Here is a 21,033-nt window from a genome sequence, read left to right on the forward strand (position 1 = left end):
CACATTCCATCTCTTATCATTACCAGCATTCAAAAGGATGAAATATAGTGTCCCCGTGTCCATTGTTTGATGTGGTAGTTTTGGGCTGTACACTCTACATAAAAGGCACAAAGACATTCCAGTCTCCCATGCTAGAGCACAAAGGAATCATCTACTGCCTTACAATTTACAATGGGCGTGAGGTGTCATAAAACTGCCATCCCAATCCATCTCCCCCCTCTGTGGGAGAGAGAGTTCTGTAGAGCTGATACACTGTAACCTGATCCTTTGGATCCTCACAGGAGAGTCATGACACAGTGCATGTCAGAGCAAAAACCAAGCCATGAGGTCAACGGAATTGTCCGTAGAGCTACGAGAAAGGATTGTGTCGAGGCACAGATCTGGGGAAAGGTACTACATTTTTTTGCAGCATTGAAGGTCCCCTAGAACACAGTGACTTCAATCATTCTTAAATGGAAGAAATTTGGAACCTCCAAGACAAGTCCTATAGCTGGCCGACCGGCCAAACTGAGCGATCGGGGGAGAAGGGCCTTGCTCAGGGAGATGACCAAGAACCCGATGGTCACAATGACAGAGCTCCAGAGTTCCTCTGTGGAGATGGAAGAACCTTCCAGAAGGACAACCATCTCTGCGGCACTCCACCAATCAGGTCTTTATGGTCGAGTGGCCATACGGAAGACACTCCTCAGTAAAAGGCACATAACATCCCAGTTGGAGTTTGCCAAAAGGCACCTAAAGGACTCTCAGACCATGACAAACAAGATTCTCTGGTCTGATGAATCCAAGATTGTGGCTTCGGGACAAGTCTCTGAATGTCCTTGAGTGATCCAGCCAGAGACCAGACGTGAACATCTCTGGAGAGACCTGAAATTAGCTGGGTAGCGACACTCCCCATCCAACCTGACAGAGTTTGAGAGGATCTGCAGAGAAGAATGGGAGAAACTCCCCAAATACAGGTGTGCCAAGCTTGTAGCGTCATACCCAAGAAGACTCAAGGCTGTAATTGCTGCCAAAGGTGCTTCAACAAAGTACTGACTAAAGGGACTGAATATTATGTAAATGGGTCTGAATACTTTCCAAATCATGCAATTCTAATATACTTTATGTCCAAACACACATTTAAGTGGTACTGACCCAACAATGATAAAGAGTGAATATGTGCACTCACTGGGGATAAGGATAATGCTCTCTGCTGTATAGCCAATAAGACAGGCTATACTGTTCAGTCAATTAAGTCTAGAATTTGAATAACTGCAAAAGACAGTGTTTCTCATTCTTTACAGTAATAGCTATTTGCTTTCCAAACTATGATGAAATATTGCGAAATGCCTGGCGGGGCCTCTTTACTGACCAACGCTACTTAACAAATTGTGGGCCCTTCTGACTGTAGGCAATGCAATTTAAAACAATCCATAGCTTATTCCTTTTAAAGAAGCTAATGATTCTCTGTGACCAAATCATGGTATAGTAGCCTATTCTTAATTATTACATTTATGTCTGTGTAGACAGGAGTCTGATAATTCCGCTACATAATTTTAGCGATTTAATTCAAATGTACTTTAGGGGAAGATGAGCTTATGGACAGTATGTCTGTAGTGCACTTGTGATTGAGTTTTCAAAACAAATGGCCACTCGATTGATGCAAATAATCATGATTCTGCCAGGTAGGCATCTGCTACTTTGTAGTTACCTTTTAAATTGCCTTTCCTTCTACTCAAAGACTGTTGGGCTATCATTAGCATTGCTAGCAGCTACACAGTGGTAGACATATAGGCCCTACACACACTGCACACACACACACACACACACACACACACACACACACACACACACACACACACACACACACACACACACACACACACACACACACACACACACACACACACACACACACACACACACACACACACACACACACACACACACACACACAGAAAGGGGCATTCCCATGCCGTTGTTACCTCTTCAGCTTATTGGTCAATTAAACATTACTGTTTGAATAAATCATGATAATAAAAAATGCTAATTGTGAACCAAAAACGAACATGACCAGGTCAATTTTTTTCACTGGCACCCTTGCGACCAATTAAAACTGTGTCGCACTGCCAAAGAAAAACAGTCACAAACGCAACTGTTTTGGTCTCAGTATCGAACCGAGTGGTGATAGTGTTGTCAGAGCAGAGTCATTGAGTAATGATAGTAGTATCAGAGCAGAGTCATTGAGTAATGATAGTAGTATCAGAGCAGAGTCATTTAGTAATGATAGTAGTATCAGAGCAGAGTCATTGAGTAATGATAGTAGTATCAGAGCAGAGTCATTGAGTAATGATAGTAGTATCAGAGCAGAGTCATTTAGTAATGATAGTAGTATCAGAGCAGAGTCATTGAGTAATGATAGTAGTATCAGAGCAGAGTCATTTAGTAATGATAGTAGTATCAGAGCAGAGTCATTGAGTAATGATAGTAGTATCAGAGCAGAGTCATTTAGTAATGATAGTAGTAGTGATGTCTAATCAGAGCAGAGTCATTTAGTAATGATAGTAGTATCAGAGCAGAGTCATTTAGTAATGATAGTAGTAGTGATGTCTAATCAGAGCAGAGTCATTGAGTAATGATAGTAGTATCAGAGCAGAGTCATTTAGTAATGATAGTAGTAGTGATGTCTAATCAGAGCAGAGTCATTGAGTAATGATAGTAGTATCAGAGCAGTCATTTAGTAATGATAGTAGTAGTGATGTCTAATCAGAGCAGAGTCATTGAGTAATGACAGTAGTATCAGAGCAGAGTCATTTAGTAATGATAGTAGTATCAGAGCAGAGTCATTGAGTAATGAGTAATGAGAGATAGTAGTAGTGAAATGTCTTACCCTCACGTTCCCCTCAGAGCCCAGCTGCTTGCGGGGTTTATCCGGCTCGGCTCGCGTTCCGTCGGGGTAAGCATGCATGTAGAAACACTTCCCTCCAAACGGACAGGTTCCCCGACCCTGGTCAAAGTATTTACACGCCTTCTTACTGCAGAAGGAAGACAACAGGACAGGAGAGAACAGGACACTGGGTTAGAGTTAGGGACCAGCATCCTGGTCAAAGTATTTACATGGCTAACCGCAGAAGGAAGACAATTACTTTTCAATGATCCAAGACCAGCTCAGTTAATCCCTCCCATTGTGACAATGAGTCGTCATAAGGCTGCATCAAATGTACCTGATCTTAGGGGCGTTGGCAAACACAATGTAAGTAACATAATTTATGTGCCCCTAATTGCACGGAATACCTCTGTTTATCCTACAGCTATTGGAACAGTAATCATGAGTCTATAAACCAGAGTTACTGTTAGCACTGAGGCGGTGTGCAATAGTAGGAAGACCACCTTATGCAGCTCACCCTGCACTATCAGCTCCAATGTAAATAAAATGAGTAAGTCTACCTCTGAAAAGCTTCCAAGTAAACCATTAAAAACAGTCAAGCAACCCAGAAAAGTGCTAAAAATAGCCCATATGAACATATGTAGCCTGAGAACCCAGGTCCATGAAGTCAATAAATTAAAATGAAATAAAATGTTATTGGTCACATACACATGGTTAGCAGATGTTATTGTAAGTGTAGCGAAATGCTTGTGCTTCTAGTTCCGACTGTGCAGTAATATCTAACAAGTAATATCTAACAATTCCACAACAAATACCTAATACACACAAATCTAAGTAAGGAATGGAATAAGAATATATAAATAAATGGATGAGCAATGTCAGAGTGGCATAGACTAAGATACAGTAGAATAGTATAGAATACAGTATATACAGTATATCACAAAAGTGAGTACACCCCTCACATTTTGGTAAATATTTGAGTATATCTTTTCATGTGACAACACTGAAGAAATGACACTTTGCTACAATGTAAAGTAGTGAGTGTACAGCTTGTATAACAGTGTAAATTTGCTGTCCCCTCAAAATAACTCAACACACAGCCATTAATGTCTAAACCGCTGGCAACAAAAGTGAGTACACCCCTAAGTGAAAATGTCCAAATTGGGCCCAAAGTGTAAATATTTTGTGTGGCCACCATCCTTTTCCAGCACTGCATTAACCCTCTTGGGCATGGAGTTCACCAGAGCGTCACAGGTAGCCACTGGAGTCCTCTTCCACTCCTCCATGACGACATCACGGAGCTGGTGGATGTTAGAGACCTTGCACTCCTCCACCTTCCGTTTGAGGATGCCCCACAGATGCTCAATAGGGTTTAGGTCTGGAGATATGCTTGGTCAGTCCATCACCTTTACCCTCAGCTTCTTTAGCAAGGCAGTGGTCATCTTGGAGGTGTGTTTGGGGTCGTTATCATGTTGGTATACTGCATGATATACCAACATGACAACATGATAACGACCCCAAACACACCTCCAAGACGACCACTGCCTTGCTAAAGAAGCTGAGGGTAAAGGTGATGGACTGACCAAGCATATCTCCAGACCTAAACCCTATTGAGCATCTGTGGGGCATCCTCAAACGGAAGGTGGTATACCCAGTCTCCGAAGGGAGGGGATCATGCTCTGCTTCAGTATGTCACAGTACATGTTGGCATTCATGGTTCCCTCAATGAACTGTAGCTCCCCAGTGCCGGCAGCACTCATGCAGCCTCAGACCATGACACTCCCACCACCATGCTTGACTGTAGGCAAGACACACGTGTCTTTGTACTCCTCACCTGGTTGCCGCCACACACGCTTGACACCATCTGAACCAAATAAGTTTATCTTGGTCTCATCAGACCACAGGACATGGTTCCAGTAATCCATGTCCTTAGTCTGTTTGTCTTCAGCAAACTGTTTGCGGGCTTTCTTGTGCATCATCTTTAGAAGAGGCTTCCTTCTGGGACGACAGCCATGCAGACCAATTTGATGCAGTGTACGGCGTATGGTCTGAGCACTGACAGGCTGACCCCCCACCCCTTCAACCTCTGCAGCAATGCTGGCAGCACTCATACGTCTATTTCCCAAAGACAACCTCTGGATATGACGCTGAGCACGTGCACTCAACTTCTTTGGTCGACCATGGCGAGGCCTGTTCTGAGTGGAACCTGTCCAGTTAAACCGCTGTATGGTCTTGGCCACCGTGCTGCAGCTCAGTTTCAGGGTCTTGGCAATCTTCTTATAGCCCAGGCCATCTTTATGTAGAGCAACAATTCTTTTTTTCAGATCCTCAGAGAGTTCTTTGCCATGAGGTGCCACGTTGAACTTCCAGTGACCAGTCAGTATGAGGGAGTGTGAGAGCGATGACACCAAATTTAACACACCTGCTCCCCATTCACACCTGAGACCTTGTAACACTAACGAGTCACATGACACCAGGGAGGGAAAATGGCTAATTGGGCCCAATTTGGACATTTTCACTTAGGGGTGTACTCACTTTTGTTGCCAGTATATCACAGTTTGCCCCTGGTGATGTGTTGGGCGGACCACACCAACCTCTGGAGAGCCCTGTGGTTGTGGGAGGTGCAGTTGCCGTACCAGGCGGTGATACAGCCCAACAGGATGCTCTCAATTGTGCATCTATAACATTTTGTGAAGGATTTCGGTGACAAGCCAAATTTCTTCAGCCTCCGGAGGTTAAAGAAGCGCTGCTGCGCCTTCTTCACCCCAAATTTCTGTGTGGTTGGACCATTTCAATTTGTCCATGATATGTACACAGAGGAAAAAAAAAAAAAAAACTTTCCACCTTCTCCACTGCTGTCCCGTCAATAAGGGGGGTGCTCCCTCTGCTGTTTCCTGAAGTCCACGATCATCTCCTTTGTTTTGTTGATGTTGAGTGTGAGGTTATTTTCCTGACACCACACTCCGAGGGCCCTCACCTCCTCCCTGTAGGCTGTCTCGTCGTTGTTGGTAATCAAGCCTACTACTGTTGTGTGGTCTGCAAACTTGATGATTGAGTTGGAGGCGTGCATGGCCACGCAGTCATGGGTGAACAGGGAGCACAGGAGACGGCTGAGCACAGATGACATTCATATTCTGATCTCTGAAACTCACTTAGATAACACCTTTGATGATACAGTGGCAGCAATACATGGTTATAACATCTACCGAAAAGACAGAAATGCCAACTAGAGCGTTGTTGCGGTCTATATTCAGTACCACATTCATGTAACGTTTAGAGACGATCTCATGTTAAATACTGTTGAAGTAAAATGGCTACAGGTTTATCTGCCTCACCTAAAGCCCATTCTGGTGGGAAGCTGCTATAGACCACCAAGTGTTAACAGTCAGTATCTGGATAATATGTGTGAAATGCTTGATAATGTCTGTGATATCAACAGAGAAGTATATTTTCTGGGTGATTTCAATATTGACTGGCTTTCATCAAGCTGCCCACTCAGGAAAAAACCTCAAACTGTAACCAGTGCCTACAACATGGATCAGGTTGTCAGTCAACCTACCAGGGTAGTTACAAACATCACAGGAATTAAATCATCAGCATGTATTGATCACAACTTTACTAATGCTGCAGAAATTTGCATTAAAGCAGTATCCAAATCCATAGGATGTAGCGATCACAATATAATAGCCATATCTAGGAAAACCAAAGTTCAAAAGGCTGGGTCTAATATAGTGTATAAGAGGTCCCTTGGATTAATGAGGAATTGAACAATTGTATGGTTGAGAGGGATGAGGCAAAAGGTACAGCAATTAAGTATGGCAGCCCAACTGATTGGCAAGTGTACTGCAAATTAAGAAATAATTTGACTAAACTAAATAAAAATAAACTACACTATGAAATAAAGATAAATGATATAAAGAATGATAGTAAAAAGCCTTGCGGCACCTTAAATTACATTTTGGGGGGGAAAAGAGCCAACTCGGCTCCATAATGAATTAATTAGAAAAAAAATATTCACCTTTATTTAACCAGGTAGGCTAGTTGAGAACAAGTTCTCATTTACAACTGCGACCTGGCCAAGTTAACGTAAAGCAGTGCGACACAAACAACAACACAGAGTTACACATGGAGTAAACAAACATACAGCCAATAATACGGTAGAAAAAGTCTATATGCAGTGTGTGCAAATGGCGTGAGGAGGTAAGGCAATAAATAGGCCATGGTAGCGAAGTAATTACAGTTTAGCAAATTAACACTGAAGTGATAGATGAGCAGATGATGGGCAAGTAGAAATACTGGTGTGCAAAAGAGCAGAAAAGTAAATAAAAACAATATGGGGATGAGGTAGGTAGATTGGATGGGCTATTTACAGATGGGATGTGTACAGCTGCAGCGATCGGTTAGCTGCTCAGATAGCTGATGCTTAAAGTTAGTGATGGAGATAAAAGTCACAGACTTCAGCGATTTTTGCAATTTGTTCCAGTCATTGGCAGCAGAGAACTGGAAGGAAAGGCGGCCAAAGGAGGTGTGGCTTTGGGGAGTGAGATATACCTGCTGGAGTGCGTGCTACGGGTGGGTGTTGTTATGGTGACCAGTGAGCTGAGATAAGGCGGAGCATTACCTAGCAAAGACTTGGAGAATGGGGGCGTACGCAGTCCTCCTTTTCCTGTAGTCCACAATCATCTCCTTAGTCTTGGTTACGTTGAGGGATAGGTTGTTATTCTGGCACCACCCGGCCAGATCCTCCCTATATAGGCTGTCTCATCGTTGTCGGTGATCACTACCACTGTTGTGTCGTCTGCAAACTTAATGATGGTGTTGGAGTTGTGCCTGGCCATGCAGTCATGGGTGAACAGGGAGTACAGGAGGGGACTGAGCACGCACCCCTGGGGAGCTCCAGTGTTGAGGATCAGCATGGCAGATGTGTTGCTACCTACCCTCACCACCTGGGGGGCGGCCCGTCCGGAAGTCCAGGAACCAGTTGCAGAGGGAGGTGTTTAGTCCCAGGACCCTTAGCTTAGTGATGAACTGTGAGGGTACTATAGTGTTGAACGCTGAGCTGTAGTCAATGAATAGCATTGGCACTGTGATAGCAAACTGGATGCAGTCTGAGTAGAGTGTTGGAACCTATTTTGTAAATGGCATGGCCGAAGTCGAGGATCAGTAGGATAGTCAGTTTCACGAGGGTATGTTTGGCAGCATGAGTGAAGGATGCTTTGTTGCGAAATAGGAAGCCGACTCTAGATTTCATTTTGGATTGGAGATATTTAATATGAGTCTGGAAGGAGAGTTTACAGTCTAGCCAGACACCTAGGTATTTGTAGTTGTCCACATATTCTAAGTCAGAACCGTCCAGAGTAGTGATGCTAGTCGGGCGGGAGGGTGCGGGCAGCGATCGGTTGAAAAGATGGTTCATTCATCACAAAGCCCACTGATATTGCAAACTACTTTAATGACTTTTTCAATTGGCAAGATAAACAAACTTAAGGATGACATGCCAGCAACAAACGCTGACACTACACATACAAGTATATCGGACCAAATTATGAAAGACAAGAAATGTACTTTTTAATTCTGTAAAGTCTGTGTGGAGAGGTGAAATAATTATTGTTGTCTATCAACAATGACAAGCCACTGGGGTCTGACAATCTGGATGGAAAATTACTGAGGATAATAGCAGACGATATTGCCACTCCTATTTGCCACATCTTCTTACTAGAACGTGTGTGCCCTCAGGCCTGGAGGGAAGCTAAAGTCATTCATCTACCCAAGAATAGTAAAGCCCCCTTTACTGGTTCAAATAGCTGACCAATTACCCTGTTAACAACCCGTAATAAACTTCTGGGGGAAAAATGGTGATTGACCAGATACAATGCTATTTCACAGTAAACAAAGTGACAACAGACTTTCAGCATGCTTATAGGGAAGGACATTCAACAAGCACAGCACTTACACAAATGACTGATGACTGGCTGAGAGAAATTGATGATAAAATGATTGTGGAGGCTGTTTTGTTAGACTTCAGTGCAGCTTTTGACATTATCTATCATAGTCTGCTGCAGAAGCAACTTGTGTGTTATGGCTTCACACCCCCTGCTATAATGTGGATAAATAGTTATTTTTCTAAAAACACAGAGGGTGTTCGATAATGGAAGCCTCTCCAACATAATCCCGGTAGAATCAGGAATTTCGAAAAAGAAAAAGTTATCTCCAGTGTAATCCATTCCTGAGAACAGTTAGCTGGCATTATGTTGTTCCACGATGAGGTTAGCTGGTATCATGTTGTTCTACTATGAGGTTAGCTGGTATTATGTTGTTCTGAGGTTAGCTGGCATTATGTTGTTCTACTATGAGGTTAGCTGGCATTATGTTGTTCTACTATGAGGTTAGCTGGCATTATGTTGTTCTACTATGAGGTTAGCTGGTATCATGTTGTTCCACTATGAGGTTAGCTGGTATTATGTTGTTCCACTAACAACTATGTTGTTCCCGTAGATCTCCCGGGTGGCGCAGTGGTCTAGGGCACTGCATCGCAGTGCTAGCTGCGCCACCAGAGTCTCTGGGTTCGCGCCCAGGCTGGGCTGGGTTTGCGCCCAGGCTCTGTCGCAGCCGGCCGCAACCGGGAGATCCGTGGGGCGACGCACAATTGGCATAGCGTCGTCCGGGTTAGGGAGGGTTTGGCTGGTAGGGAGGGTTTGGCCGGTAGGGATATCCTTGTCTCAGTATGTAAAAAATGTAATAAAATGTATGCACTCTACTGTAAGTCGCTCTGGATAAGAGCGTCTGCTAAATGACTAAAATGTAAATGTAATGAGGTTAGCTGGCAATATGTTGTTCCACTATGAGGTTAGCTGGCATTATGTTGTTCTACTATGAGGTTAGCTGGCATTATGTTGTTCCACTATGAGGTTAGCTGGCATTATGTTGTTCCACTATGAGGTTAGCTGGCATTATGTTGTTCCACTATGAGGTTAGCTGGCATTATGTTGTTCTACTATGAGGTTAGCTGGCATTATGTTGTTCCACTATGAGGTTAGCTTGCATTATGTTGTTCCACTATGAGGTTAGCTGGCATTATGTTGTTCCACTATGAGGTTAGCTGGCATTATGTTGTTCCACTATGAGGTTAGCTGGCATTATGTTGTTCTACTATGAGGTTAGCTGGCATTATGTTGTTCCACTATGAGGTTAGCTTGCATTATGTTGTTCCACTATGAGGTTAGCTGGTATTATGTTGTTCCACTATGAGGTTAGCTGGCATTATGTTGTTCTACTATGAGGTTAGCTGGTATTATGTTGTTCTGAGGTTAGCTGACATTATGTTGTTCCACTATGAGGTTAGCTGGCATTATGTTGTTCTACTATGAGGTTAGCTGGCATTATGTTGTTCTGAGGTTAGCTGGCATTATGTTGTTCTACTATGAGATTAGCTGGCATTATGTTGTTCCACTATGAGGTTAGCTGGTATCATGTTGTTCTACTATGAGGTTAGCTGGTATTATGTTGTTCCACTATGAGGTTAGCTGGTATTATGTTGTTCCACTATGAGATTAGCTGGCATTATGTTGTTCCACCATGAGGTTAGCTGGCATTATGTTGTTCTACTATGAGGTTAGCTGGCATTAAGTTGTTCCACTATGAGGTTAGCTGGCATTATGTTGTTCTGAGGTTAGCTGGCATTATGTTGTTCTACTATGAGGTTAGCTGGCATTAAGTTGTTTCACTATGAGGTTAGCTGGCATTATGTTGTTCTACTATGAGGTTAGCTGGCATTATGTTGTTCTACTATGAGGTTAGCTGGCATTATGTTGTTCCACTATGAGGTTAGCTGGTATTATGTTGTTCCACTATGAGGTTAGCTGGTATTATGTTGTTCCACTATGAGATTAGCTGGCATTATGTTGTTCCACCATGAGGTTAGCTGGCATTATGTTGTTCTACTATGAGGTTAGCTGGCATTATGTTGTTCCACTATGAGGTTAGCTGGCATTATGTTGTTCTACTATGAGGTTAGCTGGCATTATGTTGTTCCACGATGAGGTTAGCTGGTATCATGTTGTTCTACTATGAGGTTAGCTGGTATTATGTTGTTCTGAGGTTAGCTGGCATTATGTTGTTCTACTATGAGGTTAGCTGGCATTATGTTGTTCTACTATGAGGTTAGCTGGCATTATGTTGTTCTACTATGAGGTTAGCTGGTATCATGTTGTTCCACTATGAGGTTAGCTGGTATTATGTTGTTCCACTAACAACTATGTTGTTCCCGTAGATCTCCCGGGTGGCGCAGTGGTCTAGGGCACTGCATCGCAGTGCTAGCTGCGCCACCAGAGTCTCTGGGTTCGCGCCCAGGCTGGGCTGGGTTTGCGCCCAGGCTCTGTCGCAGCCGGCCGCAACTGGGAGATCCGTGGGGCGACGCACAATTGGCATAGCGTCGTCCGGGTTAGGGAGGGTTTGGCTGGTAGGGAGGGTTTGGCCGGTAGGGATATCCTTGTCTCAGTATGTAAAAAATGTAATAAAATGTATGCACTCTACTGTAAGTCGCTCTGGATAAGAGCGTCTGCTAAATGACTAAAATGTAAATGTAATGAGGTTAGCTGGCAATATGTTGTTCCACTATGAGGTTAGCTGGCATTATGTTGTTCTACTATGAGGTTAGCTGGCATTATGTTGTTCCACTATGAGGTTAGCTGGCATTATGTTGTTCCACTATGAGGTTAGCTGGCATTATGTTGTTCCACTATGAGGTTAGCTGGCATTATGTTGTTCTACTATGAGGTTAGCTGGCATTATGTTGTTCCACTATGAGGTTAGCTTGCATTATGTTGTTCCACTATGAGGTTAGCTGGCATTATGTTGTTCCACTATGAGGTTAGCTGGCATTATGTTGTTCCACTATGAGGTTAGCTGGCATTATGTTGTTCTACTATGAGGTTAGCTGGCATTATGTTGTTCCACTATGAGGTTAGCTTGCATTATGTTGTTCCACTATGAGGTTAGCTGGTATTATGTTGTTCCACTATGAGGTTAGCTGGCATTATGTTGTTCTACTATGAGGTTAGCTGGTATTATGTTGTTCTGAGGTTAGCTGGCATTATGTTGTTCCACTATGAGGTTAGCTGGCATTATGTTGTTCTACTATGAGGTTAGCTGGCATTATGTTGTTCTGAGGTTAGCTGGCATTATGTTGTTCTACTATGAGATTAGCTGGCATTATGTTGTTCCACTATGAGGTTAGCTGGTATCATGTTGTTCTACTATGAGGTTAGCTGGTATTATGTTGTTCCACTATGAGGTTAGCTGGTATTATGTTGTTCCACTATGAGATTAGCTGGCATTATGTTGTTCCACCATGAGGTTAGCTGGCATTATGTTGTTCTACTATGAGGTTAGCTGGCATTAAGTTGTTCCACTATGAGGTTAGCTGGCATTATGTTGTTCTGAGGTTAGCTGGCATTATGTTGTTCTACTATGAGGTTAGCTGGCATTAAGTTGTTTCACTATGAGGTTAGCTGGCATTATGTTGTTCTACTATGAGGTTAGCTGGCATTATGTTGTTCTACTATGAGGTTAGCTGGCATTATGTTGTTCCACTATGAGGTTAGCTGGTATTATGTTGTTCCACTATGAGGTTAGCTGGTATTATGTTGTTCCACTATGAGATTAGCTGGCATTATGTTGTTCCACCATGAGGTTAGCTGGCATTATGTTGTTCTACTATGAGGTTAGCTGGCATTATGTTGTTCCACTATGAGGTTAGCTGGTTTTATGTTGTTCCACTATGAGGTTAGCTGGCATTATGTTGTTCCACTATGAGGTTAGCTGGTATTATGATGTTCTACTATGAGGTTAGCTGGTGTTATGTTGTTCTACTATGAGGTTAGCTGGCATTATGTTGTTCCACTATGAGGTTAGCTGGCATTATGTTGTTCTACTATGAGGTTAGCTGGCATTATGTTGTTCCACTATGAGGTTAGCTGGCATTATGTTGTTCTGAGGTTAGCTGGTATCATGTTGTTCCACTATGAGGTTAGCTGGCATTATGTTGTTCTGAGGTTAGCTGGTATCATGTTGTTCTACTATGAGGTTAACTGGCATTATGTTGTTCTGAGGTTAGTTGGCATTATGTTGTTCCACTATGAGGTTAGCTGGCATTATGTTGTTCCACTATGAGGTTAGCTGGCATTATGTTGTTCCACTATGAGGTTAGCTGGCATTATGTTGTTCTACTATGAGGTTAGCTGGCATTATGTTGTTCCACTATGAGGTTAGCTGGCATTATGTTGTTCCACTATGAGGTTAGCTGGCATTATGTTGTTCCACTATGAGGTTAGCTGGCATTATGTTGTTCTACTATGAGGTTAGCTGGTATTATGTTGTTATGAGGATAGCTGGCATCACGTTGTTCCACTATGAGGTTAGCTGGCATTATGTTGTTCCGCTATGAGGTTAGCTGGTATTATGTTGTTATGAGGATAGCTGGCATCACGTTGTTCCACTATGAGGTTAGCTGGCATTATGTTGTTCCACTATGAGGTTAGCTGGTATCATGTTGTTCTACTATGAGGTTAGCTGGCATTATGTTGTTCTACTATGAGGTTAGCTGGCATTATGTTGTTCTACTATGAGGTTAGCTGGCATTATGTTGTTCCACTATGAGGTTAGCTGGTATCATGTTGTTCCACTATGAGGTTAGCTGGTATCATGTTGTTCTACTATGAGGTTAGCTGGCATTATGTTGTTCTACTATGAGGTTAGCTGGCATTACGTTGTTCCACTATGAGGTTAGCTGGCATTATGTTGTTCCACTATGAGGTTAGCTGGTATTATGTTGTTACGAGGTTAGCTGGTATTATGTTGTTCCACTATGAGGTTAGCTGGTATTATGTTGTTCCACTATGAGGTTAGCTGGCATTATGTTGTTCTACTATGAGGTTAGCTGGCATTATGTTGTTCTACTATGAGGTTAGCTGGTATCATGTTGTTCTACTATGAGGTTAGCTGGTATCATGTTGTTCCACTATGAGGTTAGCTGGCATTATGTTGTTCTGAGGTTAACTGGCATTATGTTGTTCCACTATGAGGTTAGCTGGTATTATGTTGTTCTACTATGAGGTTAGCTGGTATTATGTTGTTATGAGGTTAGCTGGCATTACGTTGTTCTACTATGAGGTTAGCTGGCATTACGTTGTTCCACTATGAGGTTAGCTGGCATTATGTTGTTCTACTATGAGGTTAGCTGGCATTACGTTGTTCTACTATGAGGTTAGCTGGCATTATGTTGTTCTACTATGAGGTTAGCTGGCATTACGTTGTTCCACTATGAGGTTAGCTGGTATTATGTTGTTCCACTATGAGGTTAGCTGGTATTATGTTGTTCCACTATGAGGTTAGCTGGCATTATGTTGTTCCACCATGAGGTTAGCTGGCATTATGTTGTTCTACTATGAGGTTAGCTGGCATTATGTTGTTCCACTATGAGGTTAGCTGGTTTTATGTTGTTCCACTATGAGGTTAGCTGGCATTATGTTGTTCCACTATGAGGTTAGCTGGTATTATGATGTTCTACTATGAGGTTAGCTGGTATTATGTTGTTCTACTATGAGGTTAGCTGGCATTATGTTGTTCCACTTTGAGGTTAGCTGGCATTATGTTGTTCTACTATGAGGTTAGCTGGCATTATGTTGTTCCACTATGAGGTTAGCTGGCATTATGTTGTTCTGAGGTTAGCTGGTATCATGTTGTTCCACTATGAGGTTAGCTGGCATTATGTTGTTCTGAGGTTAGCTGGTATCATGTTGTTCTACTATGAGGTTAACTGGCATTATGTTGTTCTGAGGTTAGTTGGCATTATGTTGTTCCACTATGAGGTTAGCTGGCATTATGTTGTTCCACTATGAGGTTAGCTGGCATTATGTTGTTCCACTATGAGGTTAGCTGGCATTATGTTGTTCTACTATGAGGTTAGCTGGCATTATGTTGTTCCACTATGAGGTTAGCTGGCATTATGTTGTTCCACTATGAGGTTAGCTGGCATTATGTTGTTCCACTATGAGGTTAGCTGGCATTATGTTGTTCTACTATGAGGTTAGCTGGTATTATGTTGTTATGAGGATAGCTGGCATTACGTTGTTCCACTATGAGGTTAGCTGGCATTATGTTGTTCCGCTATGAGGTTAGCTGGTATTATGTTGTTATGAGGTTAGCTGGTATCATGTTGTTATGAGGTTAGCTGGCATTATGTTGTTCCACTATGAGGTTAGCTGGCATTATGTTGTTCTACTATGAGGTTAGCTGGCATTATGTTGTTCCACTATGAGGTTAGCTGGTATTATGTTGTTCCACTATGAGATTAGCTGGTATTATGTTGTTCCACTATGAGATTAGCTGGCATTATGTTGTTCCACTATGAGGTTAGCTGGTATTATGTTGTTCCACTATGAGGTTAGCTGGTATTATGTTGTTCCACTATGAGATTAGCTGGCATTATGTTGTTCCACTATGAGGTTAGCTGGTATTATGTTGTTCCACTATGAAGTTAGCTGGCATTATGTTGTTCCACTATGAGGTTAGCTGGCATTATGTTGTTATGAGGTTGGCTGGTATTATGTTGTTATGAGGTTAGCTGGCATTATGTTGTTCCACTAAGAGGTTAGCTGGCATTATGTTGTTCTACTATGAGGTTAGCTGGCATTATGTTGTTCCACTATGAGGTTAGCTGGTATTATGTTGTTCCACTATGAGGTTAGCTGGCATTATGTTGTTCCACTATGAGGTTAGCTGGCATTATGTTGTTCTACTATGAGGTTAGCTGGCATTATGTTGTTCAACTATGAGGTTAGCTGGTATTATGTTGTTCTACTATGAGGTTAGCTGGCATTATGTTGTTCCACTATGAGGTTAGCTGGCATTATGTTGTTCTACTATGAGGTTAGCTGGCATTATGTTGTTCTACTATGAGGTTAGCTGGCATTATGTTGTTCTGAGGTTAGCTGGCATTATGTTGTTCTGAGGTTAGCTGGCATTATGTTGTTCCACTATGAGGTTAGCTGGCATTATGTTGTTCCACTATGAGGTTAGCTGGCATTATGTTGTTCCACTATGAGGTTAGCTGGCATTATGTTGTTCTACTATGAGGTTAGCTGGCATTATGTTGTTCTGAGGTTAGCTGGCATTACGTTGTTCCACTATGAGGTTAGCTGGTATTATGTTGTTCCACTATGAGGTTAGCTGGTATTATGTTGTTCCACTATGAGGTTAGCTGGCATTATGTTGTTCCACCATGAGGTTAGCTGGCATTATGTTGTTCTACTATGAGGTTAGCTGGCATTATGTTGTTCCACTATGAGGTTAGCTGGTTTTATGTTGTTCCACTATGAGGTTAGCTGGCATTATGTTGTTCCACTATGAGGTTAGCTGGTATTATGATGTTCTACTATGAGGTTAGCTGGTATTATGTTGTTCTACTATGAGGTTAGCTGGCATTATGTTGTTCCACTTTGAGGTTAGCTGGCATTATGTTGTTCTACTATGAGGTTAGCTGGCATTATGTTGTTCCACTATGAGGTTAGCTGGCATTATGTTGTTCTGAGGTTAGCTGGTATCATGTTGTTCCACTATGAGGTTAGCTGGCATTATGTTGTTCTGAGGTTAGCTGGTATCATGTTGTTCTACTATGAGGTTAACTGGCATTATGTTGTTCTGAGGTTAGTTGGCATTATGTTGTTCCACTATGAGGTTAGCTGGCATTATGTTGTTCCACTATGAGGTTAGCTGGCATTATGTTGTTCCACTATGAGGTTAGCTGGCATTATGTTGTTCTACTATGAGGTTAGCTGGCATTATGTTGTTCCACTATGAGGTTAGCTGGCATTATGTTGTTCCACTATGAGGTTAGCTGGCATTATGTTGTTCCACTATGAGGTTAGCTGGCATTATGTTGTTCTACTATGAGGTTAGCTGGTATTATGTTGTTATGAGGATAGCTGGCATTACGTTGTTCCACTATGAGGTTAGCTGGCATTATGTTGTTCCGCTATGAGGTTAGCTGGTATTATGTTGTTATGAGGTTAGCTGGTATCATGTTGTTATGAGGTTAGCTGGCATTATGTTGTTCCACTATGAGGTTAGCTGGCATTATGTTGTTCTACTATGAGGTTAGCTGGCATTATGTTGTTCCACTATGAGGTTAGCTGGTATTATGTTGTTCCACTATGAGATTAGCTGGTATTATGTTGTTCCACTATGAGATTAGCTGGCATTATGTTGTTCCACTATGAGGTTAGCTGGTATTATGTTGTTCCACTATGAGGTTAGCTGGTATTATGTTGTTCCACTATGAGATTAGCTGGCATTATGTTGTTCCACTATGAGGTTAGCTGGTATTATGTTGTTCCACTATGAAGTTAGCTGGCATTATGTTGTTCCACTATGAGGTTAGCTGGCATTATGTTGTTATGAGGTTGGCTGGTATTATGTTGTTATGAGGTTAGCTGGCATTATGTTGTTCCACTAAGAGGTTAGCTGGCATTATGTTGTTCTACTATGAGGTTAGCTGGCATTATGTTGTTCCACTATGAGGTTAGCTGGTATTATGTTGTTCCACTATGAGGTTAGCTGGCATTATGTTGTTCCACTATGAGGTTAGCTGGCATTATGTTGTTCTACTATGAGGTTAGCTGGCATTATGTTGTTCAACTATGAGGTTAGCTGGTATTATGTTGTTCTACTATGAGGTTAGCTGGCATTATGTTGTTCCACTATGAGGTTAGCTGGCATTATGTTGTTCTACTATGAGGTTAGCTGGCATTATGTTGTTCTACTATGAGGTTAGCTGGCATTATGTTGTTCTGAGGTTAGCTGGCATTATGTTGTTCTGAGGTTAGCTGGCATTATGTTGTTCCACTATGAGGTTAGCTGGCATTATGTTGTTCCACTATGAGGTTAGCTGGCATTATGTTGTTCCACTATGAGGTTAGCTGGCATTATGTTGTTCTACTATGAGGTTAGCTGGCATTATGTTGTTCTGAGGTTAGCTGGCATTATGTTGTTCCACTATGAGGTTACCTGGCATTATGTTGTTATGAGGTTAGCTGGCATTATGTTGTTCTACTATGAGGTTAGCTGGCATTATGTTGTTCCACTATGAGGTTAGCTGGTATCATGTTGTTCCACTATGAGGTTAGCTGGCATTATGTTGTTCCACTATGAGGTTAGCTGGCATTATGTTGTTCTACTATGAGGTTAGCTGGTATCATGTTGTTCCACTATGAGGTTAGCTGGCATTATGTTGTTCCACTATGAGGTTAGCTGGTATTATGTTGTTCCACTATGAGGTTAGCTGGCATTATGTTGTTCCACTATGAGGTTAGCTGGTATTATGTTGTTCCACTATGAGGTTAGCTGGCATTATGTTGTTCCACTATGAGGTTAGCTGGCATTATATTGTTCCACTATGAGGTTACCTGGCATTATGTTGTTATGAGGTTAGCTGGCATTATGTTGTTCTACTATGAGGTTAGCTGGCATTATGTTGTTCCACTATGAGGTTAGCTGGTATCATGTTGTTCCACTATGAGGTTAGCTGGTATTATGTTGTTCCACTATGAGGTTAGCTGGCATTATGTTGTTCCACTATGAGGTTAGCTGGCATTATGTTGTTCCACTATGAGGTTAGCTGGCATTATGTTGTTCCACTATGAGGTTAGCTGGCATTATGTTGTTCCACTATGAGATTAGCTGGCATTATGTTGTTCCACTATGAGGTTAGCTGGCATTATGTTGTTCCACTATGAGGTTAGCTGGCATTATGTTGTTCCACTATGAGGTTAGCTGGCATTATGTTGTTCCACTATGAGATTAGCTGGTATTATGTTGTTCCACTATGAGATTAGCTGGCATTATGTTGTTCCACTATGAGGTTAGCTGGTATTATGTTGTTCCACTATGAGGTTAGCTGGTATTATGTTGTTCCACTATGAGATTAGCTGGCATTATGTTGTTCCACTATGAGGTTAGCTGGTATTATGTTGTTCCACTATGAAGTTAGCTGGCATTATGTTGTTCCACTATGAGGTTAGCTGGCATTATGTTGTTATGAGGTTGGCTGGTATTATGTTGTTATGAGGTTAGCTGGCATTATGTTGTTCCACTAAGAGGTTAGCTGGCATTATGTTGTTCTACTATGAGGTTAGCTGGCATTATGTTGTTCCACTATGAGGTTAGCTGGTATTATGTTGTTCCACTATGAGGTTAGCTGGCATTATGTTGTTCCACTATGAGGTTAGCTGGCATTATGTTGTTCTACTATGAGGTTAGCTGGCATTATGTTGTTCAACTATGAGGTTAGCTGGTATTATGTTGTTCTACTATGAGGTTAGCTGGCATTATGTTGTTCCACTATGAGGTTAGCTGGCATTATGTTGTTCTACTATGAGGTTAGCTGGCATTATGTTGTTCTACTATGAGGTTAGCTGGCATTATGTTGTTCTGAGGTTAGCTGGCATTATGTTGTTCTGAGGTTAGCTGGCATTATGTTGTTCCACTATGAGGTTAGCTGGCATTATGTTGTTCCACTATGAGGTTAGCTGGCATTATGTTGTTCCACTATGAGGTTAGCTGGCATTATGTTGTTCTACTATGAGGTTAGCTGGCATTATGTTGTTCTGAGGTTAGCTGGCATTATGTTGTTCCACTATGAGGTTACCTGGCATTATGTTGTTATGAGGTTAGCTGGCATTATGTTGTTCTACTATGAGGTTAGCTGGCATTATGTTGTTCCACTATGAGGTTAGCTGGTATCATGTTGTTCCACTATGAGGTTAGCTGGCATTATGTTGTTCCACTATGAGGTTAGCTGGCATTATGTTGTTCCACTATGAGGTTAGCTGGCATTATGTTGTTCTACTATGAGGTTAGCTGGTATCATGTTGTTCCACTATGAGGTTAGCTGGCATTATGTTGTTCCACTATGAGGTTAGCTGGCATTATGTTGTTCCACTATGAGGTTAGCTGGCATTATGTTGTTCCACTATGAGGTTAGCTGGTATTATGTTGTTCCACTATGAGGTTAGCTGGCATTATGTTGTTCCACTATGAGGTTAGCTGGCATTATGTTGTTCCACTATGAGGTTACCTGGCATTATGTTGTTATGAGGTTAGCTGGCATTATGTTGTTCTACTATGAGGTTAGCTGGCATTATGTTGTTCCACTATGAGGTTAGCTGGCATTATGTTGTTCCACTATGAGGTTACCTGGCATTATGTTGTTATGAGGTTAGCTGGCATTATGTTGTTCTACTATGAGGTTAGCTGGCATTATGTTGTTCCACTATGAGGTTAGCTGGTATCATGTTGTTCCACTATGAGGTTAGCTGGTATTATGTTGTTCCACTATGAGGTTAGCTGGCATTATGTTGTTCCACTATGAGGTTAGCTGGCATTATGTTGTTCCACTATGAGGTTAGCTGGCATTATGTTGTTCCACTATGAGGTTAGCTGGCATTATGTTGTTCCACTATGAGGTTAGCTGGCATTATGTTGTTCCACTATGAGGTTAGCTGGCATTATGTTGTTCCACTATGAGGTTAGCTGGCATTATGTTGTTTTACTACTCTTAGCTATGATGTGGGCGTGCCCCAAGGGTCAATACTGGGGCCCCTCCTGTTCAGCCTGTACATTAATGATCTGCCTTCTATCTGTACTGGGTCTGAAGTTCAAATGTATGCAGATGATACAGTGGTATATGTGCATGGAAAGAGCAAACAACAAGCTGCACAAGAACTCACTACTGTAATGGTCCAGGTTACAAAGTGGCTCAGTGACTCACTACTGTAATGGTCCAGGTTACAAAGTGACTCAGTGACTCACTACTGTAATGGTCCAGGTTACAAAGTGGCTCAGTGACTCACTACTGTAATGGTCCAGGTTACAAAGTGGCTCAGTGACTCACTACTGTAATGGTCCAGGTTACAAAGTGACTCAGTGACTCACTACTGTAATGGTCCAGGTTACAAAGTGGCTCAGTGACTCACTACTGTAATGGTCCAGGTTACAAAGTGGCTCAGTGACTCACTACTGTAATGGTCCAGGTTACAAAGTGGCTCAGTGACTCACTACTGTAATGGTCCAGGTTACAAAGTGGCTCAGTGACTCGTGTTTGCATCTCAATG

The 21,033-nt window shown here is 42.1% G+C and overlaps 1 protein-coding gene across 2 annotated transcripts in view; it reads right to left on the reverse strand.

Moving 5' to 3' along the window:
• LOC139552821 (E3 ubiquitin-protein ligase makorin-2-like) overlaps window positions 1-21,033 on the reverse strand; it is a 77,093-nt gene that overhangs the window by 11,272 nt on the left and 44,788 nt on the right. For both annotated transcript variants that reach the window (XM_071364885.1, XM_071364893.1), the window contains exon 7: window positions 2,870-3,014. In XM_071364885.1, the coding sequence (XP_071220986.1) occupies window positions 2,870-3,014 (145 nt within the window). The remainder of the gene's footprint in view (window positions 1-2,869; window positions 3,015-21,033) is intronic.

Source organism: Salvelinus alpinus, chromosome 2, assembly GCF_045679555.1.
Source record: "Salvelinus alpinus chromosome 2, SLU_Salpinus.1, whole genome shotgun sequence".
NCBI lineage: Eukaryota > Metazoa > Chordata > Actinopteri > Salmoniformes > Salmonidae > Salvelinus > Salvelinus alpinus.